General features: G+C 43.9%; 1 protein-coding gene and 1 long non-coding RNA gene across 6 annotated transcripts in view; one reads left to right on the top strand and one right to left on the bottom strand.

The window, feature by feature from the left end:
* Positions 1-19,330, top strand: part of NR2E3 (nuclear receptor subfamily 2 group E member 3) — a 45,274-nt gene extending 25,944 nt beyond the window's left edge. For all 4 annotated transcript variants that reach the window (XM_085874426.1, XM_085874425.1, XM_085874427.1 and 1 more), the window contains 6 exons: positions 2,670-2,773; positions 3,611-3,826; positions 3,937-4,076; positions 4,214-4,526; positions 4,842-4,947; positions 15,268-19,330. In XM_085874426.1, the coding sequence (XP_085730552.1) occupies positions 2,670-2,773; positions 3,611-3,826; positions 3,937-4,076; positions 4,214-4,526; positions 4,842-4,947; positions 15,268-15,400 (1,012 nt within the window). In that variant the 3' untranslated portion in view covers positions 15,401-19,330. The remainder of the gene's footprint in view (positions 1-2,669; positions 2,774-3,610; positions 3,827-3,936; positions 4,077-4,213; positions 4,527-4,841; positions 4,948-15,267) is intronic.
* On the bottom strand, positions 2,211-26,387 carry LOC147030409 (uncharacterized). Of its 2 annotated transcripts, XR_015056349.1 has the most exons (3): positions 25,695-26,387; positions 5,193-5,241; positions 2,211-2,744 (listed from the first exon to the last, which is right to left on the bottom strand). It is a non-coding gene; the product is annotated as an uncharacterized LOC147030409 (long non-coding RNA). The 2 variants fall into 2 exon arrangements; XR_015056350.1 differs by lacking the exon at positions 5,193-5,241.
* Between the last annotated feature and the right edge of the window lie 290 nt (positions 26,388-26,677).

Genomic DNA, 26,677 nt, shown 5'->3' with positions numbered 1-26,677 from the left:
AGATCCGACGCAAAGATTCCAAAATCAGCTTTTCTTGAGAATCAGTTAGTGACAGGCCTGAGGCCTTTTTGTCAAGTCACTCGATATTCCCCAATTTCCTGTGGAGAAAGTAAATTTATGGTCAGACACTGCTCGCTCTGGATAGATTAACCGTTTTTTCCTTGATGATTACATTGACTTGAATAAGGCTTGGTGGTACATTTCACGATATGCGAACATTTTAACCTTAAGTGGACCCCCCCCCCCCCGCAAAATTTCTGGATCCGCCCCAGTATCCATCGATAGAATCGGCCCCACCGGGAGTAACCCCATCATATTGCCTTCCATTGGAATCCTCTTTGCAAATGGAGATGCAAGAAAACATTTTCAAAACTAGTGTCATGGGTTCAGGGTGGGTGGAAGACCCAATTCTCTCTATATACATTTGTGTCTTATAGCACCACCCAGTGGTGGGCAAATCATCTTTTCGATAATCATCAAGCTTACAATTCTGGCACCCAACAACCAGACTCAAAATGTTGTCTTTCCAGAGGCACAGTAGTCATTATTATTGTGTAGTATTGCCTTATTGTATCATATTATTTCCTGTTATTTTATATTAAATATTGTATTAATCGTTATGTTATTCGCCCCCGTTGGACTTGGTCCGAAATGGGGGCTTGTGGATTTGGTCTCGATTTACATGTCTGTGCTTGCGTGCTGCATGTGTGCATCTGCAACCATATCTCGTATATTCATGGACCAATTTTATTCCTACTTTGCGCAAAGACAACACACGATGGTATACATACGCAAATCATTTTTTTTTCGAGATCAGATCCAAGATGGCCGACTGGTGGCCATTTTATTACTTAAATGTGTCTCCAACCATTTCTCAGACATGCATGGTCTGATTTTGTTCAAACTTGGCACAAGCCCAGTACATTATGTAATACACCTGTCCCTCACTTTATTTTGTTATCCGATGAAAGATGGCCGACTGGTAGATGGGCAGCCATTTTAGTTGTACATAAATATTGGTTAGCTCTTTTACTCCACACAACAAAATTACAAAAACAACGGGGGCGATGACATTCTATATCTTTTTTACTTGTTATGATCGTATTTCCTGCTAAATTATAGGTGATGAATTAATTGAAATTGTGCATAGTACATGGCTTTCTTTTTCTAAACGATAAATTTCTTCCACATAAGGTATGGGTACTTCTGCTGATAATGTGATAAAAGATGTCGATTCTTTGCATGAAACCCATAAACAGCGGAAATTATCATGATCATTTGAGGTGTTTGTTTGTTTGACTTCTATGTACTCCTGCTATTTAGTATTACAAGTCATAATATAATATAATATATGTCGATTTTTCTGTATGAACCGAATTAGTGGATGACGGCTTTGAAGGAAATGTGTAAAGGGGTAGATGGGAATGGGAGACAGGGTTGCTGAGTGGGTAGATTAAAGGGAGTAGGTTTGCAGGCATTAGCTGCAATGGGCCACTGTTATATCCTGATCCTTTCAGTGAACTTGCTCTTCCATGAACCTCAATTTGTATACAAAAAATAAGACTTTGTGGCTATACAAAAAATAAAAAATAAAAACACACTGAGTTGTACAACTTTTGAAACATCACAAATATTGCTGGCATGCCTTACAAAGATTTATCATGATGTCCGATGAGATTCTCTTCAGATTTCTTTCAGATCCCATGATAAACCATCAGAGAATTGTGTAAAGGTTCAGTAAAATACTACCCTCGTCGATTGGTATAAATAACAGCAAGATTATCGAAAAGGGATGACTCAATCAGAACAAAATTAAACATTACCTAATTTGAGCAAGTCATTGACAATTAAAAAGCAAGTGCAGCGGAGTTTTGCCAATTCGCTTAATTCCTCCATCATTCTGACTAATTCTCACATTTGAGGGACTTTGTACAAATTCCTTGTGATGTGGAATTATTTTAAAAGATGTGCAATGTTCTACAAGAAAACCCAAAATAGAAGGTGAACGGATGACCTTTCAATCACAGGATGAGTGAATCCCTGATCTTTTAATCGTATTTGCAGATTAATCTTCAAGATTTATGGGCCTGCAGAGAAGATATCAGTTCTTTACATCTCATTGAAATGGTGGTGTGCTTCGGTTGTGCTACCCATCATGGAACCGCATTCTCGGAACTTTATAATCACTCGGGATAGAAATGAAAACGATGTAACGCAGAAGCAAAGACATTTCTTTCAAGAAAATAAACAAACCAAGGTTTTGATTGTTGTTAACTGGGTGACACCACCATACCAATAGTGGTCTAAAATAGGACATTTTCTCCCATCCACACGATTATTTGTTTGTAAGACACTACACCACAGTTTTAAAAATACTGTATAAGTATTGATGCTCATGGAGGAGCTGAAAGACAGAGGACCATGGATCAACAGACAAAATGGGGCAAAGGGAAACCAGTAGGATGACAACAAATGGATGCACCATGGCACAAAGAGAGGAATTGCAGAAGGGTGAGAACTCAGTCTCAGCAGGTTTAGTGCAGCTCAGTAGTGGATATAGGAGAGACCATGTGGTGACTGTGGACAATGCACTTGCAATCCTGTCGGGAAGAGTTAGAGACAAACACGGGAAGACGGTTCCACAGTTTTAACTATGATGTGCACGGCAGGTGTCAGGCTGGGACGGGGCAGTGCTTGATCGATAAGGCCCATCGTAACCAATGTCAAGCCTGTCGTCTGCGATGCTGTTTGCAGGCCGGGATGAACAAGGATGGTAAGAATTAGACACAAAGAAAATGATGAAACAGCATATTGATGTGTAAGCTAACATGTGAAGCCTTCTTATCTCTTAACTCCAAAGCATACATGTTTGATGCGTTATTGAAAAATGATGTCGTAGCAGTGGAGAAAGAAAGAGATGTGATCAGGGAAGATGAAATTTGATGATGCAAACAAAAAAGCTCTCCAACTGAAATTATTAAGTCAGTTGTCTAACAAAATAAGGATTGTCGTTGCTGCAAGGATAAATATACCACAAATATTAATTTTAACCATGGTGTGCTGTCAGGAAATCAATTGTACATGCTTGCGCTTGAGCTTCCGAGACTGGATTATAATGTCGACATACAAACAGTCACCCTGGTATTTCACATTCAGTTTGTGTGCCGTACATCGGAAGGACATTAAGTCGGAGGACCCATTGATCAGCACTGGTTGTTGGTATGCGTTAAAGATCCCTCTTTGTCTTTTGTGAAGAGTAATCAAGTTGTCGCAGTCACGCTGGCGAAATTCCAAATTACTGCCTGGAGTGCCAGTCACAAGTGGGCTGGTCTTCTTGGAGGCTCCTTGTCACATGTGAATGGCTGTGTTCAGCTATGAAGGGCAACCATGATGATTTTTAACCACAAGACTCCTGTTATTCTCATGAACGTACCACCAGATGGCATCTCTCACCCACTACTTAAAGGCTTTGCAGTCAAAGGAAATTTAAATTCTGAGGAAACTCTGCTCTAAAGAAGTTTTGTTTAAGACATTCATTCGTTTAATGCGTTTAATGCGTGTCATGCGTTTAATTATTGCTTCCATTGTAATTAGCTTGTGTTTTCCCCAGCTGTTCAGAAGGAACGGCAACCCCGCAAAACCGCTCAGATACGGCCTGACAGGCAAACTGAAAATGCCCCCTTTGAGTATGACGTCATTGCAACCACTCGAGAAACTCCCATTCTCTCAAAACCACATTCCTCAACTTCTTCCACACCTTCATATCCCTGCTCTCCTACAGGCGAAGCTTTATGGCATCACCACCCAAAAATAGAGTCTGATAAAGGTATGAGGTCCTGTGTTCAGCTAAGCAATTGTTGCTGTTTTTCTTGAAAAAGTATATTCTTGTCGTTCTTGGATTCACAAACTAACATCTCATACAAATTATTTCTGCAGAAAGCAAAAGGCCTGACTTACTAACAGGTATTACACCTACTTCACTTAGCCCTTATGATGCCTCAAGTCAGTTGCTCTTCATGGCAGTCACATGGGCAAAGAACCTTCCAGTATTTAGCAACCTTCCCTTCCGTGACCAGGTGGGAATTTCAAATTGGCAACGCATCAATGGCAAAGTTGATATATTAAAACAGCAAATTTAAAAAAAAAAAAAAAACTTAACTCTTATTCAATCACTTATTGTTAATGTTTGATGTGAATACCTGTGTTGCTGTAGGTCATTCTCCTGGAAGAAACTTGGTGTGATCTATTTCTCATCTGTACCTCACAGTGGATACTTCTCAACTCTGAGGGTTACCAACTTCCAACCCCACCAGACTTTTTGCCCAAACACCACACTTCCAAATACTCCACCACCTCAAATGGAAGAAGCTTTGTAGACAAGCAGTTTGGCCTTGCCCAAGCAGGGGCCTCTGCAGAGATAAATCCTGATCAAGTCCTTCTCAAGAACACCACATCACATTTCAAAGCCTTACATGTTGACCCCACTGAGTTTGCCTGCCTCAAAGCTTTGGCCCTCTTTCGGCCAGGCACGTTCTTATTGCTTATGATTATTTTTTTTAATTGAGAGATAAAATATGTTGCACCTCAAGCTGTTTTTTTTTCTAGTTCTTATTTTACCCATCTGTGGAGTCTTATTGTATCTTGCATTTGCAAACGGAATGCAATGGCAAGTTCAAATCCCAAATGCCGTGTTTATTTGTCCATTGACACGTTAACCTGACAGTTTTGCAATTCATGTAAAAGTACATTGATGCCTCCCAATGTACTTGTTTTGTATGTGCACTACATGTTAAAGCTCCTCCATGTACTCACTGGATAAACCCTTCAACATTCTATTTTAGAAATACAAGGCCTGAAGGATGGAGATCATGTGGAGAACCTGCAGGAGCAGTCACAACTCATGCTGTTGCAATATTGCCAGAACAATTATCCAGAACAACCAGCCAGGTAAGAACATCCATCAGACGAAACAAAGATATGTCAGTCATCTTCACCTTTTTGTACCAAACCTTTCACTGCATCATCCAAAATGGAAATAATTTGATTGTGGGATATTTCTTTCTGCCATTCTGCATATTGTACTATTTCTCCATACTTCTCACATAGTACTACCTCTCCCTCCCTTCAAGGCCACGTACTTATTATATTCCAAAAATTGTGATTTCAATCTCCCTTCCCCTTCCCCACCCCACCTCATGCATGAGCTCAACGTACCAAATGCTCCAAACACCACCTATCCACCTGCCAAAGACAAAATACACATTGAAACTTTGTCTCAACCAATACCATAATCAAAGCATCCACTGCTCAGGCCAAATTTAAGGCTTTGGCTAAACTCATTAAAGCTGAGGTCAAACTTATTAAGCGATGGCCTAATTTATTCTGGTGAGGTAAAACTTAGGGTTTAGGCCAAAGTTATTAAAGCTTCATTCCCAGATGCAACTAAACAGAGTCTCCCCCACCAGGTTTCCTGGTGAGGCGGGTGCATGGATATGGAGACCCAGCAGGATTTTTAAAAACCTCTCAAAGGACGGAGGAGCTCCTTGTGAGCCAATGGCCACCCATATATTGTGCCCAATTGTGTCTGCGGACGTCGTCCTGCAGTTGCATTACCTTTTTCTTGGAAGTTGGTGGCAGAATTTGCACTCCGGCCACCGTAAAAGACTTCATTCCATGAAACACATAAAAAATACGCAAATAAAACTGAAAAGCCACTCTGTGCGAGTACCTCCTGTGCAGCTGCCTTCGCAGGGCAGCTCACCGGATGACGGGATTGGGGAAAGCCTTTGGGACCCCCATTCTTTCATGACAGGACAAAAAAAAACATGGGGTAATCTTCCTGGGTCAGATTGCGGTGGTGTGTTGGGGTGGTGCTGAAGAGTTATCCACCAGACGGCGGTCTCCGCAAGTTAACCTGAGGCGGTTCCTTTGGGTGAGTGCCTGGAATGTCCTATCCCAAAGAGAGGATGATCACCTGTCTCTGCCATCATCTGAGCTCCAGTGTTTGAACATCGGTATTGTGGCATTGAGGTTCGGAGACCGGATAGTAGTGAGCTCATGGTGGGTGGTTACACCTACTACTGGTCTGGTCGCTCTGATGGTTACCATGCCCAAGGAGTTGCGGTAGCTGTGTTCAATAAGCTGACTCCAATGATTATCGAGGTAACACTGGTCAAAGAGCGTATTATGAGACGAAGGATTCGTCACTCCTTGGGTGTCATTTCCCTGGTCTATGCTCTGACTGAGGAGAGTGATCTCACTGTGAAGGAGGCATTCTGTGCTGCGCTCGAGTCTGTGGTTGTTCAGTACTGCAGGCGAGATACTATTCCAGTCGTGGGGGATTTTAATGCACTGGCACTAACAGAGAGGGTTATGAGACATGTGTTGGTCCCCATGGGTCTGGAACTGTGAACCAGAATAGCACTAAGTTCCTTGAATTTCCAAGAAGTCATGGAATTAGGGTGGCTCTTTCATGGTTTCAGTGCCCACAGGCTCATTGCTGGACCTGGTATTCCAACGTTGGAGGTGGGGCAAAGGAGATTGACCATGTGCTCATTCATGGTCGCTGGAGGATGATCCATAACAGCAGAGTCCACCAAACTACAGGTTTGTTATAACAACTCTGAAGTTGCAGCTTAAATCCAGGAGAATGCTGCCATCCAAGCATAGCCTGGATGTTGGCAAGTCCAAGGATGAGGGTAGCTGAGGTGCTTGTGAACAGGCTGAATGGGGATTTGGGGGGTCTGGGTGTTTTAGTTCATCCTGAAGAGTTGTGGAGTTGTGGAGTTGTGAGGCACAGGGCCAGGTTTTTCTTATTTTTTCTATGCAATGTCGAGGCTAGTATAAGAGCTAACACAGAACATAAAACAAAGGGAGCAGGAGACAAGAGGAGTGGGCCAGGGAAGCACAAAACAGTTGGGAACACAGACATTAGGAGATCTGTGTAAGGTAGAGGGATGGGGCAGGGTACATGGGGTAAACAAGATGGTACTACAGGGACTTTCAGGAAGGAAAACAAGGAATTTGAAGGAGGAGGGTTTGGTGGTAGAACAGTGGTAGAAAAGATCATGGTTTTGGATAGGGGAAGACAAGAGATGGTGGTGAACAGCTGGAGGAAAGAGTGGGATTGAAGAGTGTGTGGGAGTTTGTTCCAGAGGTGGGAAAAATGAGGAATGAAAGAGTTCAAGGTGAGCAGTGACTCTTGATTTTGTAGTTTCACCAGAAGGGGGTTGCTGGTGGACCTTGAGCGCCCTGTGGAAATCTAGGAGGGGAGGGGACAGATCACAGACAGAGCAGGGAGGGCAAGGCCAGAGAGGAGATGGTAGAAGGCAGAAAGACCACCTACATGCCTGTGGGGAGAGAGAGAGTGAGAGACTCAACTTGATCCTCAATACCTTGGTTTCCACAGCATGGAGCCGAGAAAGTTGTAAGGCAGGAGCACCAGTCCAGAGGGGAGAGCAGTACTCCATCAGGCTGTGGATGAAAGCTTTGTATGTGGTCAGGAGCTCAGGTATGCCAAGGAAGGACTTTGCATGATGGAAGATGCCTCATCAGTGAATGGCTTTGGAGGCCATCTTGGAAATGTGGCTTTGCCAGGAGAAATCATGCCAGATAGTGAGACCCCAAAGTCTGAATGAAAGGACTTCTTCAAGAGCATTGTTGAGAAAAAGTCGATGAGGGGGTGGGTGGGGGGGTTCCAGATGGTCCTTTCGGAGATACATAGTGAGAGTGAGAGATTTGTCAGGATTGAAAGACATGTTCCAAGTGTTGGACCAGCTTGTGATTTTATCCAGATCTACAGAGAGTGAAGGGGCTGCTACTTGCTGATCTGAGGGATGACAGATGGTATGGCAGGGTGGTCATCAGCAAAGAGATAACAAGGATTTTCTTGGAAGTCAGAGAGATCATTGATGAAAACTACAAAAAGCACAGGGCCCAGAACACTGCCGTGAGGAACTCCAGCCTTGACTGGAAGAGGGGATGAGAGAATTCCATTGAGGGCCACACCTTGACTGTGACAGAAGAGGAAGTCTGCGAGCCATGAGTGAAGATTGCCTTGGATACCATCGGAAGAAAGTTTGGTGAGCAGAGAGTCTTAAAAGCATGCAATATGTCTCAGGAGACAGCTGTTATCTCATGTCTGGCATTGAGGACCTCCATCCATTGTTGGGAAAGCAGAAGCAGCATGTCCAGGTTCGAGTGGCCTGGTCTGAATCCAAACTGATGATTGGAAATTAAGCCATTGGAGAAGAAGGATTTGATGTCAGCAGCAATGATGGTTTCCATGACCTTGCTGATGATTGTTGGAAGGCTGATTGCTCTGTAGCTGCAAGGATCTGTTTTTGCACCTTTTATGCAGAGTGGTAATGTTTGCTGATTTCCAAGCAGATGACCTTCAGTAAATGAGGGTAAATAGAACATCGAGAGGGTGAGCAAGAGCAGGAGAGCAGGTTTTTGTTTACGGACACAAGCGCTGATGCCGTCTGGACTGGTTGCAAAATCGAGTCGAGGTTTGACAGCAAACTCTGCACCTTGTCGGGAGAAAAGAACACAGAGTCCAGGAACAGCTGGGTGTGAATGGGTAAGGTGGGTACAGAAAGCGATGGGTTTGGGACACAAGATTTAGATTGAAGAAAAAAAATCGTGAAGGTGAGTGGTGAATACCTTCATGATCAAAGTGGGTTTGAAATGTGAAAGGCAAGGAAGAAGGAAGAGGAAGAGTCATGATGTGGTTACGGGAGAGAAAAGTGAGAAGGGAAAAGATTATTATTTTCTTTTTTTATTTATTTTATTTTAAGACATGAAACAGAAGATATAGTTGGGAGGAATTGAGAGATTGATGGAGGGATAGTGGGGAGAAAAAAAAAAACTGAAGGTGATAAGGAGAAAATACAACAAACGGATCGTACACACAGACAGGAAGAAGGGTAGGCCTCAATGAAACCCGATATAAAAAGATGATGAAAACTCAACAATTAGCACAAGTTTTAACACAAGATCGAACGAGAAACACACAATAAACAGAGATAACAAAATAGCATGACAAAAACAACCGGAAAACGTATCTTTGAGAAAGACGGCAAAGACCGTGAAGAGGAACTGCCACAGTCAATCAAGAACTGGAACCGGAAGTCCGATCGCTTAATGGCAGAGCTGAGCTGTTCAGGGAGCTGAGGCATAAAACTGTAATGTGCGCTGATGGCGGACAAGGAGGCCGATGTGAGAGGAATGTGTGAATGGGTAGAGCATCACCTGTGGTCAATTGATTCTCGTTCTGCTTGTAGAGGTATTTGTGAATTGCGTTCCCCCAAGCCCGTCCCTTGGTATACTGTAGTTAGAGCGGAGGGTGGTGGGCTCTTGACAGAGGAATCCAAAGTGAAGGCCCACTGGACTGGTTACTTTGAGCGGCTGTACCAAGCTGACCCACCAGCTGTTGAGTTGACATCAGGGGTGTAACTCTTCCTCTTGCTGATCCTCCAATCAACTGTGAACCAACACAGGCTGCGATGAACTGGTTGAAATGGGGTCAAGCTCATGGGATCTGTGGCATCCATGCTGAAATTCTCAAGGCTTGTGAAAATGCTATTCTCATGTCTCATCCTGTGCTCTGGAGCACAGGCGTTATCCCAACTGACTGGAAGAGGGAGCCTTGTTGTCCATCTCAGGAAAAGGAAGCGCGATAGCCTGGAATGCAACCACTACCGAGGAGTGACGCTGCTCTCGGTGCCGGGCAAGGTCTTTGCTCAGATAATTATTGATTGGGGTGCCACCATCTGCTTGAGCGCCAGTGCCCAGAGAAGTCGGGCTTTACACCAAAGAGGTCAACGATTGACCGTATCCTTGCTCTTTGGGTGCTCGCCGAATGCAGACAAGATTTTTGGCAGGGGCTACCTTCAGCCTATGTTGATCTCCGCAAAGCATTTGATTCAGTGAATCGGGATGCCCTCTGGAGGATTCTCGGTCCTCATGGGGTGCCACCAAAACTGATCAATCTGATTTCTGAAGTATACTCTGGTACTGAGAGTGCTGTGAGGTGTGGTGGTTCCACCTCCAACTTATTTCCAATTGTTTCTGGAGTTTGTCAGGTGTGCGTACTGGCCTCCACACTTTTCAGTGCCTGTATGGACTGGATTATGGGGAGGATGTCATAGAGATCAAGCTGTGTTGCATCATTGGGGAATGTCAAGATATCTGACCTTAATTTCGCAGATGATGGGGTCATCTTTGCGGGGACGCTGGATATCCTTTTGGTGGCCCTCGAGGCGCTGAATGAGGAGTTTGAGCCACTGCGATTGCAAGTTTCCTTGGTCAAAACTAAGTTCCAGGCTTTCAATGACATCTTGGATGCTGCTATCTTGTCTGTTCCTCCTTGTGGTGAGGATGTTCAGGTCACGGAGAGACTTGCTTACCTTGGCAGTGATATTCCTGTCTCCGCATGTTGTGAGCCAGAGGTCAATAGACGTCTGGGACGGGCCTGGGGAGTCGTGGATTCACTGGATCGTGGGGTGTGGCTCCGTCGGTACCCATGCAGGAGGATGAAAGTCTGAGTCTTTAAGTCTTCCTCTATGGATGCAAGACTTGGACTCTGAACAAGGATCTGAGAAGGAGACAACTCCTTCGGTGTCACATCTCTTCAGAGTCCTTGGCTATCATTGGTCAGACTTTGTGGCCAACGAGTGGTTGCTGAGAGACTCAGATGAGATTTGGTACCTGTATTTTCTGTGAGAGTCAGCTGTGGCTGTTTGGACATGTGGCTTGTTTTCCTGACGCTGATCCTGCTCACCAGATTCTCTGAGCGAGGGAGCCTCGTGAGTGGGGGAGGTCAATGGGCCGACCATGTGCCTCGTAGTTGCAGCAGTGATCGGAATCTCAAGGAGATGGGGATGGGCCAGGCCAGACAGAGGCCCCTGGAGTACCAGTGGAAAGTGGACACAGCGGTGCTTGCTCCCATACCTGACCTGACCTCTTTTAAGCTCATGCTAAATGTATTAAGGTTTCGATCAAACACTTTCAGCTTCGACCAAGCTTATGAAAGCTTAAGCAATGCAAAAGGTACAAGAGGTATTCAAATGTTCTCAGGTGAATTGCAATGGGCTAAGAAATGGCAAGTTGTTTCATGTTTCACTATCTGCACTTTAAAAGAGCTGTTTGTGTATCACTATTTTTCCTCAGAGATGAGTAAACAGATTGTAGTCAAACTTTCAGACGTTCATCAGTGAGTGCCATGGATGTTTGAGGCAAAAAAAAAAAAAACTTTTCAAGAATTTGAATAGAAAAAGTTCGATTTTGGGTTTCTTTGGATTATTTTTTAAATTGCTCTCTTGTACAGCGTTTCTCAACCTTCTTACCCTTGTGGAACCCTTGAAATAGTTTTCATGTCTCAGGGAACCCCTGCATAAAAATTATTATATTCCATTATTAATATCTAGCTTTTTTATATTTTTATCGTAGTTCACGTGGTAAATACAATATGTTTTTCGGATACCTAGTTTGAGGAAAAAAAATGACCCCCTTTGTCAAATTTGTTGGCAATGAAAAAAAATAAAAAATAAAAAAATAAAAAAAAAACACTGCTCGTTTGAGACCTCACACCAAGGTTTTAATTCACAAAAATATATATTTTTTTGTTTAAAAACGTCATTTTTGAAAGTGTTTGTCAACCCCGAGTCCGTTTGACAATTAAAAAACACACCTCATGTAACTTGATCAACAAAACTTAAACAAATAAAGTTGAAGCAATAAAGGTAAACAGAAGAACTAACCTTGTGGAGAGAGAGACTTCGCGCGAGGAAGCACAGAGAAGATAGATGGACACCGAGCATGCGTCCCGTACTTGAGTCAGTCACTCAATGATACACGAATCCGCCGCGTCCAGGACGTCCACTAACCAGTGAGGGCGGTTTCACACTGGCGCCATATAGACATCGTTAAATACATTCCCTATGGTTGTTATAATTGTAAATAATATAAGAGGTTGAAGCCTCTATTATAATAACCAAGGAGTTTCCAACAATATGCCGTACGTGTATAGTAAAATTACGAATGTTAAATCAAACAAAAACTACTCAAAAATACATTAGCCTATTTATTACTGTTTCTCGTGGAACCCCTAGCGACCTCTTGCGGAACCCTGGGGTTCCGGGGAACCCCGGTTGAGAAACACTGCTCTAGTACCTCAGCCTTTATAGCTATGTGAAAGGTAATATTAAAATAAATGATCCCTGCCCCCATTCTTTCGTGGGTGAAGGGAAGTGTTTTAGGCACCCACAAAAAAAAAAAAACAGAAAAAAAATTGATTTCTTCAAAATGCCAACAGGATTAGAACAGCACAGGGCAATGCTGGGTCCTCCTCCTCGTATCTCAAATGTAAAGCTCTTTATAATTGCTGACTCAGTCACTCACTGATATAAATGTTTCGTACCTTATACGTGGGGTAGAAAGCTGAAATTTTGCAAACTGATGCAACTCAAAGCCAATTAGTGGGGCAGATAACAGCAATTTTTGAGAGGAATCGTGCAAATGATGATACAAGCATCAAATTTGGCACATTTGTTCTCCAGGGGATTCTAATCAAATCTGCCTGATTGGCCATTTGAAAATCCAAATTTTGAAAAATTTGAAACAAAAAAAAAAAAACTTCAAAAAAGTCAAGATCACAAAACAATGTTGGATGCTGGCTGAGATTGGCGAATGTTTCAGAAACATCATCAGACGTTCCAAGTCCATGCAGTTTTCTTCCCTTTTCCGCGGAAGGCAGACACGACGTCACATCCAGTGAACGCATGGAAGTATGGGATCCCTCTTGCTTTCTCAGGCCCTATTGCAGAAACTACCTCATGGACTGGAATCCATCGCGCATTGGCTCCTTGGCCAAAGGCAATCCACATGTTCTCAAGACCTAGTTCCTGTCAGGATGGCAGTACAGATATTGCTATGACTAATACGTCCGTGTCATTAGCCTTAATGATAATGGACTTGCTACCATCCATCGTTGCATCCCTGGTGTGCACAAATATTCCAGTGTCAGCTTCTTAATGACAACATGGAGATACAGCATCCAGTGACTTCCTTGTGTTGCTAATGGCATCTTCTAATTTTGTGACAATGACTGTGCTCGTCGTCTGTGCTTCACACATCTTTTCCACAAGGAAGTGAAACAGCTCAGTCTTGTTGCTGTCATTTCGAAGAAAGCTTCTCCAGTTATTTGGGGTCTTACTCGTTCCAGTCACTCTTCTTCTGATTCCTTGCCCCCTTTTCGACCTTTCCTCGGACTTCAGACTTGACTTCTTGTACACATCAAACACTATGTCCACCCTCTCGTACATGGCACCATAGGATTTCACCTTTGGGATGATGTCTTCTTTAGCATAGTCATCAAATATCTTTGAAGTGCGTGGAGGTATGGCATTGATAAGTGCTGATCCATCAATGATGAATGCATCTCCCCTTGGTTCTCTGTCTGGGATGTTCACTTGCGCTTCAAGAATTTCAGCCAGCTGTGACTTCAAATTTTTTTGAAGTTTTTATTTTTTTTTCAAATTTTTCAAAATTTGGATTTTCAAATGGCCAATCAGGCAGATTTGATCAGAAATGCCAAATTTGATGCTTGTATCATAATTTGCACGATTTTTCTACTATCTACTTCACTAAATATCACAGGAAAAAAAAAATTCCCAAAACAGACGGAATTTTCTGTAAACTAAAATATCCACGAATAAAAGTCTGCCGGTATAACCTCAGCCTGCTTGCTCACTGCGGGTCACGTGATCCAAGACAATGGAGCTTTGGAACTGGCTGCTTGGCAACAGTAACAGACCTGCCTCTTATTTTATAACTTTTTCGATTAAAAATTACTTTTGCTGTTAATCTTTAAATAAAGAGCTCATTTTAATCACTCGTGATGCTCTCCGGCCACAAACATGCGCTGGACACCAAATGGGGGCCATAATTGAGCATAGCACTTGGGCTATCCTTCTTCTTCTTCTTTCGGCTGCTCCCTTTAGGGGTCGCCACAGCGGATCATCTGTATGATCCGCATAGTGATTTGGCACATGTTTTACGCCGGATGCCCTTCCTGACGCAACCCTGGTCGCCTCTTACGACACAGTGATATGGTACACCTATTTTAACCGGGGTATACACCGGCCCAGTACACTGGTACTCATTTCGCCGACCTCGGAAGGATGACAGGCTGAGTCAACCCCCTGGTGTATTAATTCAGTGACCCAACGGGTCTTGAACTCAGGACCTTTTGGATCCCAAGCCACTGCGCCAACACCAGGCTCAGCACTAGGGCTATCCATGCGATGTTAATTGGATTCTCACGCATACTTGCTCTTCAAACTACATGCCAGAACGTTCCACGCACAAGCATCTGCAGTGGTACGTGGCATCCAATGTTCCCAGATGTCTCTACAGGGCAGTGGCAGGCATCCGTGGTGGTGACTGTGGTCGTGGCGTTCGGAGCGGTGGTGTGGCAGTGAGTTATGGAGTGGTGGTTGGGGGGTCATAGCGGTGAGTGAGGGCAAGATGTTTGGGGCATCATGGCGGTTAGTGGCGAAGGTAAACGAGCTTGGATTGATGCAGGAACTTTTATTAAAGCGTTGTAGTGGTTGTAGAAATGTTGTGGCGTTGTGGTCTGAGTCTGGAGAAGGTCTGCGGTGAGTGTGTGGTAATGGCATGAGGTTTGATTGCAGAATGGCATGCATATGCAAATTAAGCTGCCTGTTGCTGTGGCCTGCACGCTTGTGTGAAGGGAAGGTCATGTGTGAAGTTAAGTAAAATAAAGGATAAAGACTGAATGAAGACCTGCCTTAAAATCCCTTGCAATGCATTTTGTCTCATAAACCCACGAGACATGAGGGAAGGGCTATCTAAAATGATTATTCATGAAATAACTGTCTCGGGACCACTATATGTTGTGTGTCGTAGCCTTCCTTGGCGGAGCGTCGGCTTTGCAGAACCGAAACAATATTTTCTTCCCCCTTTTACCCCCCTTCTTTCTCCCGACATACTTTCCCCACCAACCGTCTCCACCACCTTCTATAAATTGGACTGAACCTTTCCATGTGTAATTAATACATAAATGTCACCTTATCTTCCTTTTCTCTCCTCGTCTCCCCCACTGCATACATGCATACATCATATGCGGAAGGGGAATGGGGAGGGCGAACTTGTAAGATAATATCTCTCACAACCCTCCACCTGACACTGTTCAAATTTCAAACGATCTTGACAAGCAATTTCTGATTTGTCTCTCCACCTCAGGTTTGGGAAACTCCTGCTGCTGTTGGCATCTATGAGGGGCATTCCTTCTGCCAATGTAGAGCAACTGTTCCGTCGACACTCACTCTATGCGGCCCCGGTGGAGAAACTTCTGTGCTACATGTTCACTTCCTGAACCACAACTTAGTTATCGGATTGCTCACTAAATCTGACCAAGAGGAGTGTAATGGATGGGGAAGCCACAATGAAATCTGGAAAATCACATCCTCATTCCCCAAAAATCTGGGGGTGTTGAAAGCCACAATGAAATGACAAGCCAAGATCGAATTTGGACAAAGCACAAGCTCTGATAGCCAGAAAAGCTCACAGGTAGCATACCCAATGTTTGATTCTGAAGCCGCCTGTCATTCAAGTAGTTCATAGGCAGGGCATTGCATTGTTGAGTACACAGTCGTTCGGAGGTGATGTTGAGCCGAATAGCACATCTGCCAAGATCTCCTTATTGATGTTAAATATTCCATCGGCACCTTTTGAAAATAGTAGGTCCCTGTGTGCAAGGGTTGGAAGCATAGCTTTAATGTGTGCATACTCACCACTGAGCTGTCTTGCCTGGGTTCGAATCTCGACCCAGAAAGTAAACAGTCATCCCAGTGTTTCACGATGTGTGTGCCGTCCCTCGGATGGACATTAAACTTGCTATCTCATGTGTCAGCATTAGTTGGTGGACATTAAAAATCCCATGGTGTTCTTCACAAAGAGTGGGTGAGCTATCGCCGGCACCCAGGCCAAATTCCAAATTCCTGCCCTGACCTGTCTGGGGCATTGCTTCACACCTGCGAAAAATGATGCCAAGCCGCATTCAGGTGCTGCACATGAACGATGATGGCCGTGTGCCAGGCCCATTGCAAATATTTCAAATGAGGTCACAGTGCCCATTTAAGCCTGGGACCATTTTCATATACAAAATCGGGGAAGAGCGAGGACATGGTAAAAGTTTAACGTTCTGACAATGTTGGACATAACAAGCAAGGAAACGAGGTAACAACGAATGCAGAGAGAGAGAGAGAGAGAGGAAGGGAGGAGAGATAAAGGGTTGGGCAAGTGAGAATTAACATGGGGGGGGGGGGAGGATGGCAGGTTGTATTCTTCTTCTTTCATATGCATCACACAGTGCGAGGAGCCTCATTTGCTGAGGGTGTGACGTGTTGCTGATGCAATGCCCCCTGTAGGTTAAGGCAGGGATTTGTTCAGTGTGCTTGCGATAGCTTGCCTACTCTTCACGAAGAACACCGTGTGATCTTTAATGTCCACCAACTAATGCTGTTTAACATCAATCCGAGGGATGGCACATGCATTGATGAATCACCCTGCCTGTGAGACACCAGGATGACAGTTTATAGTTGGACCAGATTAGAACCCAGGATAGTTGACTATGCCTGGTGTTGGCTTAATGGTTAGGGTCCCGAGTTAAAATCCCGCTCGGCTGTTGAATTAAAACCAGGTAGGGTTGACTCAGCCTGTCATCCTTCCAAGGTCAGCAAAATGAGTACCAGCTTGCTGGGATGATTGAGCCATTCCAGTATCCTGCGTCGGAGTGGCGGCCTGTCCTGAATTGTGCCCAATAGCCCAGGAGACAGCTTTGGCAGCATCGACGCTCTGTACAGAGTATGATCCCGATGGATGGATAGTTGATTCAGAGGTGAATGTGCATACCTATCGGCCATCCTGCCAGCCAAGATGGCAGGTATAGGGATGTGAGATGACATCAGGTGGCCATTTTGACAATATGGCCACAACAAATAAAGGGAATGAGGTAACAGTGAAAGTGGAGAAAGGAAGGAAATAAAGTAACCTGCAAGTAAGTGGGTTGGGTTAGGTAGAGTTAATGGGGTTAGAAAAGATTGCAGGTGGGGATGGGACATGACGTGGTTGTGTATTAACTTTTTGAAGCCCTCGAGGGAAGATTGAGATTGAATAGTCTTCGGAAGGCAGTTCTACAAACGGGAGAAAAGAGGAATAAAGGAAAAGGAGTGCAGGTGGGCAGTAAGCTTGGATTTTGGGACTTCAAACAGGCCAGGGTTGCTGGAAGAACAAATGTATATTGGACAAGCAGAGGAGGGTCACATGACTGAGAGTGCAGATGGAGCTACACCAGAGTAGAGGTAGTTATAGAAATAAAGGTCACGAACCTGCGTGCAATTTGGGAGAAACAGGCCTTGAACTTTTTTTCTCATCGTGGGTATCTGTCATTAGTTTGTGCCTTAGTGGAGTTGGATTAGAAGTACTCTTGTGATGTTCTATTTTCATTTATTATTATTGGAATGATGCATTGTGCATCAGGCAATGTGAGCAGATATTATGGGAGTTTGTGGCAACCTCCTTTTAGTGGTTTGTTGAATGTTCAAACCAACCTTTCAATAGCAGGATATTGAAACAATTTCATTGGTTTATTGTGTGTGGCGCTGTTTTTCGTTGGGTTAATCGAATTATTCTAATTGGTGCAGCACAGACAGACACAACAGGAGGATCGAGAAAGGAAATGAGACGCAAAGACGAGAAAGATAAAGCAAAGGTACACAATATATTCTTCAACCTTGGCAAGTCACTTGTTGCCAAGTCCCTCGAGAAGGAAGGTGTCATAAACCCTGGTCAACCCTTCCAAATTATGTGACTGATCATTGGTCAGAGATGCAGTCTTTGGATCTACTTTGTCACTAGCTCTCTTTGATATTTCCAGACTTGTTTCCCAAAGGTTAGGCGTCGATTGCTCATTCTCTGTCGTGATCAGTCTGTCAATCTCCCATCTGGCTCGACTTTGCGTGAAATCCAAAGTAATCCAAGCCCCTGAAACAAAACAGTGTCCACTGTTATGAAGGGGTGGAACACAGCCTGATAATGGTCCACCGTCAGTTGTCTGGCGCATTATCCAAGATTTTAAACTTTCATCCAGACCATGTAAGGAGTAGACTATGTATTGCCGTATACCAATAGCAGAAAGCTTGGAAAGCAGAGCAGAATGGCTGATTGTGTCAAATGCATGGGATATGTCCTTGATGTTCATGGCCTTCATTTACTTCCTGCTGTCAGGAGAGGTAGCAGGTTCAGAAAATATAATGATGGTCTGTGAGAAGTTTGTGGAAGCATATTTTGGAATGTTTATGAAACTTCCAAGAGGCTTGTGGAAGAGCTTGTATGTAAAGCATTTGCAGTACAAGGACATTAAGAGACAAAAAGACTAAATCAACACAGAATATGGAATTTAAATCTGGGATCTCGGCATCATGTGGACAGGGCCGGATGAAACTTTTGTGGACCTCGCCCTCATCTCTCCAAGGCTCCCTCCAAATTATCACTCAACTTATACTGTTGGTGTGCCCCCCCCCCCATCTGTTTTTCCTGTTCCTTTTGTTCTGTTATGTTCTGATCTGTTCTCTGTTCTAGCGCCTCCATGAGTCAACATTTGGATTAAGAAAATCAATTGATTGATTGATTGTTCATCGAACACATTACCCCATGCTTTCTTGAGAAGCAGACATGGGCGGGGTCTACAAGCGGCAAATCGGATTGGTTGTGATGACGTAAAATGCCGTAATATTTTGTCCAAGTACATACTACTAAACGGAAGGGTTTTGAAAGTGTGAAAAAGGCAATTTGTGTTCTCGTGTTCAAGGATATAATTCAATTGAAATAATATGTAGACTTTAAAGGACGCAGACCCGGAGGATTCCCACCAAAGATACAGCATCTTTAACACCACCTTATTTTAACATGTTACATTAATTCTTCATGTCTGTTGTTTATATCCATTATAATATCCTCAAAAACAGTAAGTTTCCTGTTTGGAATGATTTTGAATTTTGTTTAACTGCCAGACAGGCAGACAGAGTAAAAAAAATAATCTCACTCCTTTCTGCACAAAATATAACATTCAACTGAAGTTCGAAAAAATTCAAAAATTGAAAAGTTTTTCCTTGATCATAAACTGACATTTGTAGACAGAAGGACAGAAGGGAACCAATTGCTTCACATGCATGGAATAACTATCCACTGATGTACGATATATTTTGCTATGTTGCATGCACGAGATCTGACAATAAAGTTCCAGGACTGATGTGTGTTTTTTTTCTCAAATCGGTGGCAGCATTGGCTTGGGTTTTGAAATTGGATGTGCATTATAATCTTCTTGTCAGTACTGTGTTAGCTGTTTTCTCGATTGGTTGTGTTTTGTAGCTACATTGGAGTTTTGTTGAAATTATAAGTGTTGCAATCGTGTTCTGAAGATGAATGACAAATTTATGGAAGAGAGAATCATTATGTTTTTGGGTGGCACAGACATTTTCACCAAGTCTCAGCTGGTGTACGGGTAAGACACACGATCAAGATAATGTGTGCTTGAGTGGGCTATGAGGTTTGCGAAAGGGAGAATGAACGTGAATGATGACGCGTGCTCGGGGTGCCCATCGATTGCCAAAACAGACGAAAATGTCAAAAAGGTGAGAATGTTGGTCCGATGCGAGTGACGTTTGACAGCGGACCAGTTGAACTTGAACAGATAGACTTTTAGGTTGATTTTAACTGAAAAACTCAACATGAGAGAGGGGTGTGCAAAGATGGCTCCAAAGAACCTGAGCAACAAACAAAAAAAAAGGAGGCTCCAGGTTTGTTCTGACCTGTCAAAAGAAGATTGTGACCTGTTTAACAAAATCAAAGGAGATGAGGCCTCATTCCCAAGAAAACACCCTCATTCCCAAGACCAAAAAAAGCCAAAGCCCAAAGTTAAAATGACGCCGATTTGTTTTTTTGACATCAAACAGATTGTCCACAAGGAGTTTGTTCCTCCAGGACAAACTGTGAACCAAGCATTTTGCCGTGACATTTTGGAAAGTTTGAGAAAACGTGTTTTGCACGTCAGACCAGAGCTCGTGCCAAACAAGTGGATTCTCCATCACGACAATGCTCTCGCACACACGACCCTCTGTGCGGAAATTATTGGCAGACAAACAAATCATTGTGCAGAGAACATCCTCCAGACTCTCCTGACTTGGCTCAATGCGATTTTTTTTCCTTGTTTCCAACACTGAATACTCCAATGAAAGAAACTAATTTTGTAACAGTAGAAGAGATCCAGAGAGCCATCACCAATGAGCTAAATGGCCTTTTAGACAACGACTTCCAAGGGTGCTTTGAAGCATGCCAGCGATGTTGACAAGGTGTATCGACTCCCAGGGAGATTACTTTGAAGGTGACTACTAATAGTCCAGTCAATCTATGGTAAATGATGGCTCAACCCATCACAAATTGCAACAGAAGATTTCTCTTTGGATTTCTATATCAGAAGGGTCTCCACAATAACTGACTAAAAGTCGAGAAAAAGCGATGCAGGTAAAATTCGGTAAAGTTCATTAAATTCAAGATGGCCACCATAAAGTTAAATTGTCACATCTTGACTATTAACTCATTTGTTCAATGATTTTAACTGCTAAATTATGGCTTTCAATATCAACTAAGATATTCAAACACATTAAGAGCTCCTTTGGCTGTAACTTCAATACATAAATCCAAAATGACTACCAAAATAGCTTAATTTTTTTTATAATGTCGACTTCTCGGTGGCAGTTTTTGACACTTGGACAAACCGAAACATTTTTGGAAAATGCAGTTGCCAGCATGGGAATGATTGCAGTAATAGAGAATAATCAACGTGTTCCATGTGTTGCTGTTACAGCAGAAGAGATCTCAGCAATTGGTACCATGAACATAGTGCCTTTCATGCCAACATTCAATGGGATGCATCTCTTGTGAGTCTTGGCTGTGTAACGTCGAGAAGGACGACCTAACATCAATCATTGATGATCAATGGAAGCTGTCCCTGTCTGTGCCATCATCAAGAAAAGCCTGTTCTGTGATGATGCAGATGATACACATCAGAGACCATCCAGGACAGTCATCAGTGGGGTTCTTATCAATGATAGACATGGATCCTGGTCACATGTCATGTGTACTCAACCCTTCAGTTTATATATTAGCATACTACTACCTTTTACGAAGCAACACCTATCATTACATTCGACCACCCACTCTGGTGGAAAGCCCCACAGGTAATCGAGAGCCAAGCAGAGAACAGCCCATTACATTTCATAGTCTTGAGATTAGGTGGATTCCATGCTCAGATGACCTTTATCAGCTGCATCGGTCAACTCATGACACGATCAAGGCTACAGGAACTGCTCGAAGCAATCTATGCCAAAAATGCAGTCACTGACATGCTGACTGGAAAAGCAGTTCAACGAGCAGTTTGAGGTCTGTTTCATGCAGATTAAGCTCTCAATGCCATGATCGTTTCAGAAGAGTTCAGTGTAAAGCCACCATGGTTTACTCCAGCCCAGAATGTAGTGGACATGGAGAATGAGGTTCATGATGAGAATTCAAACCATGATAACAGAACAACTATCACCTGCACCAGACCAAACTCATTCCAATAAGACTGGTGATGCAACACAGACAGGTCTGGAAGCAGGAACTAATCTGCACTATGAACTTTTGGTTGGAAGGACGACTGTTCAACAAGCCTGCAGATCACAAGAGTTTGCCAGAATTGTTGAAAGTCTTGAGACAAAAAAAACAAGCCATGCAAATCTCACGCACAGCAAAATTGTGGTTGCAGTTTCGGAAGATGATGGAAATTCTATGAAAGTTCCTCAAAGGAGAACGAATGGGAATCTGGGAACTGCAAATGCAAGCCATGTATGAGATGCTGCCTTACTTAGCTGCTTTGGGGTATAAATGTTGCACAAAATGCCTCCACATATACTTGCAGCATTCTAGTAAGCTTCATGAGACAAACCCACAGATTTCCAGACACTTCAGCCAAGGAATTAATGTTGTGCGTAGATCGGAACGTTTCTGGGCAGGACTCTCTTCTGATCTCGTCATTGAACAAATACCCATGCGTAGCATGAAGACGAGTGGAGGTTAAACCAGAGGCTGGGGCATGACGGAAATCCAGTGCCTTATCTGGTTGATGTCACACCTTCATTGCTCACAGGTAAACAGTGCAATGCAGCAGCTTACCAGTGTAAACTGCAACACCAGTGAGAAATGCAAAGACTTAACAAAAGCAAGACTAAAAGAAGATATGTCTGACACTTGTGAACTGTGGGAGTTTCTGGAATTGCAAAATTAATTTAGCGACGCTGGCAGTTTTCACAGGATTGCAACCTTGTTTAGAGCTACAATTCACGATATCTATCGTTACTATAATTCACGGACCGGTGTTTGTGTGGTTGTTTGTTTGTGGGTTTGTTTGTTTGGCTACTCCTACAGTTCTGGGCCAATTGCATCCAGACTTGCTGCAGAGGATGGGGGGAGGGGTGGGGGAATTTTCGATGTAAATGTGTATCGTGTCGTGCCGCCTCCAGGTGGGATAAGGTATTACAAGTCTCCACCATTTACAGTGCAGTATTCCTGTCCCCACATTTTCTGGTGTAGTGAGGTGTTTTGAATGATAAGCAGTAGGTATTTTTTGCTTCATGCTTGTAACCCGTTGCATTTGGGTCCGTTTGTTCCTGGGCAATTTTTGAAAATTTTTTTGGACAACTGTGTTAATCATCTCCGTTTGTTTGTGTGTTTGTTTGTCTGTCCGCTCGCCTCCAGCCCAAACTGCTCAACCAATCGTTCTGAAAATTGCAGAGATTAATGTCACCGACCCTGTGACGGTCCCGCATTGAAGTTTCGTAAAATTTGGTCGACCAAAAAGGTTTACATAGGCCAATAGACCATTTTGAGCCAAATATTCTAAAATACTCAAATTTCATCCGATTGATTTGAAATTTGAACAAGATTTGCATATCAGGTCAGTGAATTCAACCACCCATTACTTTTGAGGTTATCATTGGTCAAAAGGTCAGATAGGCCATAAGGTCAACCCAAAATAGGCCAAATTTTAAAATAGTTTCTAAAATAGTCAATTTTCATCCAATTGACTTGAAATTTGAAGAGCATTTGTACATCGGTTCACCAAATTCAACCACCTATTAATTTTGAGGTAAACATAGACCAAAAGGTAAACATAGACCAAATTTCTCAAATCCTCAATATTTTAATCCAATTGACTTGAAATTTGAAGAGCATTTACATATTAGGTCACTGAATTCAATCACCTATTAATTTTGAGGTAAACATTGGCCTTATGGTCTACATTGGCCAATAGGACAATTTGGGCCAAATTTTCTAAAATTCTAAAATCCAAAGCAAGTTCATCCGATTGACTTGAAATTTGAAGAGAATTTTCATGTCTGGTCACCGAATTCAAACACAATAATTTTGAGGTAAACATAGGCCAAAAGGTTAAAATCTGCCAAAAGGACAATTTGGGCCAAATTTTCTAAATCCTCAATTTTCATCGGATCGAGTTGAAATTTGAAAAGGATTTCCACATCATGTAACTGAATTCAACCACCTATTATTTTTGTGGTTGCCATAGGAGGAAAGGTCAACAAAGGCCGAATTTCTAAAATCCTTAATTTTAACCCACTGAACTTGAAATTTGAAGAGCATTTGCATTTCAGGTCACTGAATTCAACCACCAATTAATGTTGAGGTAAACATCAACCCAAAGGTAAAAATCGGCCCAAAGGCCAATTTTTCTAAAATCCTCCATTTTCATCTGACTTGAAATTTGAAGAGCATTTTCATGTGAGGTCGCTGAATTCAACTACCAATTAATTTTACGGTCAAGAGGTCTACACAGGCCTAATTTCTAAAATTGATAGATAGGGCCAAAAACAAAATATATCACTTTATCTCAAAAAGTTGTCGATGAGTTGGATAGGTGACAAGAACAAGTGGATTGGATTTTGGTTTGGATCCAGCCCATCGGTGGGATACAAAACGTGAACTGTTCCACCTGGCAGAGGTATGCGCACTACCGAGTGCCATTCTACTTTGTGCTGGTTTGCCAATTTGTCACTCTATGAGTGAATTTTCATTTGTTTGCTTGTCTGTCTGTCTGTCTGTGTCTCCACAGAACTTTTGTGTTTTTCTCCACAACCACTTATCGGATTGAGATGAAATTTTCACCATTGATGCAACTCCTCATGTAGAATGTTTCAATGATAATTATGATGTCACGAGTCACGTGGTGTAGCAGCCAGATTGTAAAACGTAAAAACTTTGGACCTCTATCTCTGAAACTGCAAAGGAAAAATTTGAAACTTGGCACAAAGCAAGTACTCCTCATGGGGAATGTTTTTTAATGACATCATAATTGCATATGTAGAAGGCCACATCCGCTCAGTCTGAAAATTTTTGAGGGTCATCTCGGGATAAAATGGTTCACAGGAAAAAGAAGTTCATGACATCGGTCACGTGATTCTGCAGCCTTATTGTTTAAAAATAAAAAAACCTTCAAAAATCTTCTCTGAAATGGCTGAAAAATCTTTCGAAACTACATATATTGTTGTGGGACAAGGGTTGGTGGCGAGGAACGGCCGCCAGGTGGAGCAGTAGAGCCATCTCCCACCGAACACCCGGAATTTAGGTCGTGACTCTCGGACAACTCTGCAGGTCACGGGTCATTTAAGGACCGTGCCCGCCAATTCTCTGATGGCGTGGGGTCGGGTTAATAGCCAAATTTCAATATACCTAAGTACCCACATAGTCAAATTACTGGAGACGTCACACCCTCAACGTACTCTGTCGAACCGGGTCGCTCTAGCGACCTCGGTCCGGTGTAACCGAGTGGAATTACTAAAGTCCGTCGGACCCAATGACAACTTACGGCACCAATGGCCTCATTATTTCTCAAGCTCGCACCGTGCTGGGTCAATGGAAGAAAACACGGGCAACGAACTGGAACATTTCGCAATTGGGGGTTTAATTATAATGGGGGCAATAATTGGGAAGGGAGACAGAGCAGAATTACAACCGAATAAGCAAAGCAAAATAATGTCAGTGGCGGAACTCGAGGGGGGGAGGGTAGGGGGGGTTGCAACCCCCTTCAGCTGCTGAGTACCCCTCACTCAACCCCTCCTTCCATCAACCATCCCTCCCTCCCTCAACCCTTATCTCCCTCAACCCCTCCTTCCATCAACCATCCCTCCCTCCCTCAACCCTTATCTCCCTCAACCCCCCACTTTCCTCCCTCAACCCCCCCCACCTTCACCCCCCCCCTCGTATGGGCTTCGCACTGTTGGCGGTCGCATGGGTATATTGCCACCCACCCACCTTGCCTCAAAGCCAAAAGTGTCAACCCCCCTCTTGCCTGAGACCTAGATCCACCCCTGAATGTACAATAAAAAGAAAACACTAAAGCAATTCTACTTAGACAGGGCCCGCCCGCGCCCACACACATGCACACGCACACGCACACGCACACGCACACGCACACGCACCCCAAAATAAATGGACCTCAATGATCTTTATTCGGCTCGAGAGGGAAGGCGAGCTGAGGGTCAAGGTCTGGTTCGTACCTGTCCGCCTCGTGCGGTCTTTACCGACCCGTGCTTGTGGAGCTTGGATTCCGTGGAAGGAAACGGGATCCTCAGCTCGCTCGCTCCCACACAACCCGCTCGGTGGGACTCGAACCTACGCCTCCAGAATTCAAGGAGCGACTTGGCCAGCCGCGAACGACGATCGGCGACCCAAGCAACACGAACACCAACCAGGCGGAGCGCCAACTCCGCCCAGCACGATCATTGACCAGGAGCCACAAACTCAACCAGCAGGAACGAACCAACTTCACCGCACGAGCAGCTCGTGACCTTTCTTATCCCTCCCCTCGCGGGGGTGGAGGGTATGCTCTGAAGTAATTCGCCTCTGGATTGGTCGGGGGCGAACATCCCATCTGGCTGGGCGGGGCCGCCCTGAGGTAACTCGTCTCTGGATTGGTCGGGGGCGAACATCCCATCTGGCTGGGCGGGGCCGCCCTGAGGTAACTCGTCTCTGGATTGGTCGGGGGCGAACATCCCATCTGGCTGTGCGGGGCCGCCCTGAGGTAACTCGTCTCTGGATTGGTCGGGGGTGAACATCCCATCTGGCTGGGCGGGGTCGCCCTGAGATAACTCGTCTCCGGATTGGTCGGGGGCTTCTGAGGTACTCCTATCCCTCATTGGATGCGAGGCACACCCATCTCGTTGGGCGGAGTCGACCTCACCCCGCCTATGCCCGTGGCCACGAACACGTGCGTCATGGCGATGATGGAGCGAAGGGAAGATTTAATGTAAAAAACCTGACTATAAAGAAAACCCGCAGCGCGCACATGAAATTCCCGTTAGACACAGGGGATGGATTCTAACTATAAACACATATCGAAATAACTGAACTGTGGGGACTGCTGTCTGTTTGTGTGCACAAGGCTTCCAGATTCGTTACAATATGACTGCCTCTGGATGGGGAACAAGTGTCGCACATATGACGTCATAGGTCACATGTTTTGGCAGCCATATTGGATTTA

The sequence above is a fragment of the Eptatretus burgeri genome, chromosome 3, assembly GCF_056783735.1.
Source record: "Eptatretus burgeri isolate ZD-2024b chromosome 3, Ebu_testis_v1, whole genome shotgun sequence".
Classification (NCBI taxonomy): domain Eukaryota; kingdom Metazoa; phylum Chordata; class Myxini; order Myxiniformes; family Myxinidae; genus Eptatretus; species Eptatretus burgeri.
This window is presented reverse-complemented; position numbering and strand designations above follow the sequence as displayed.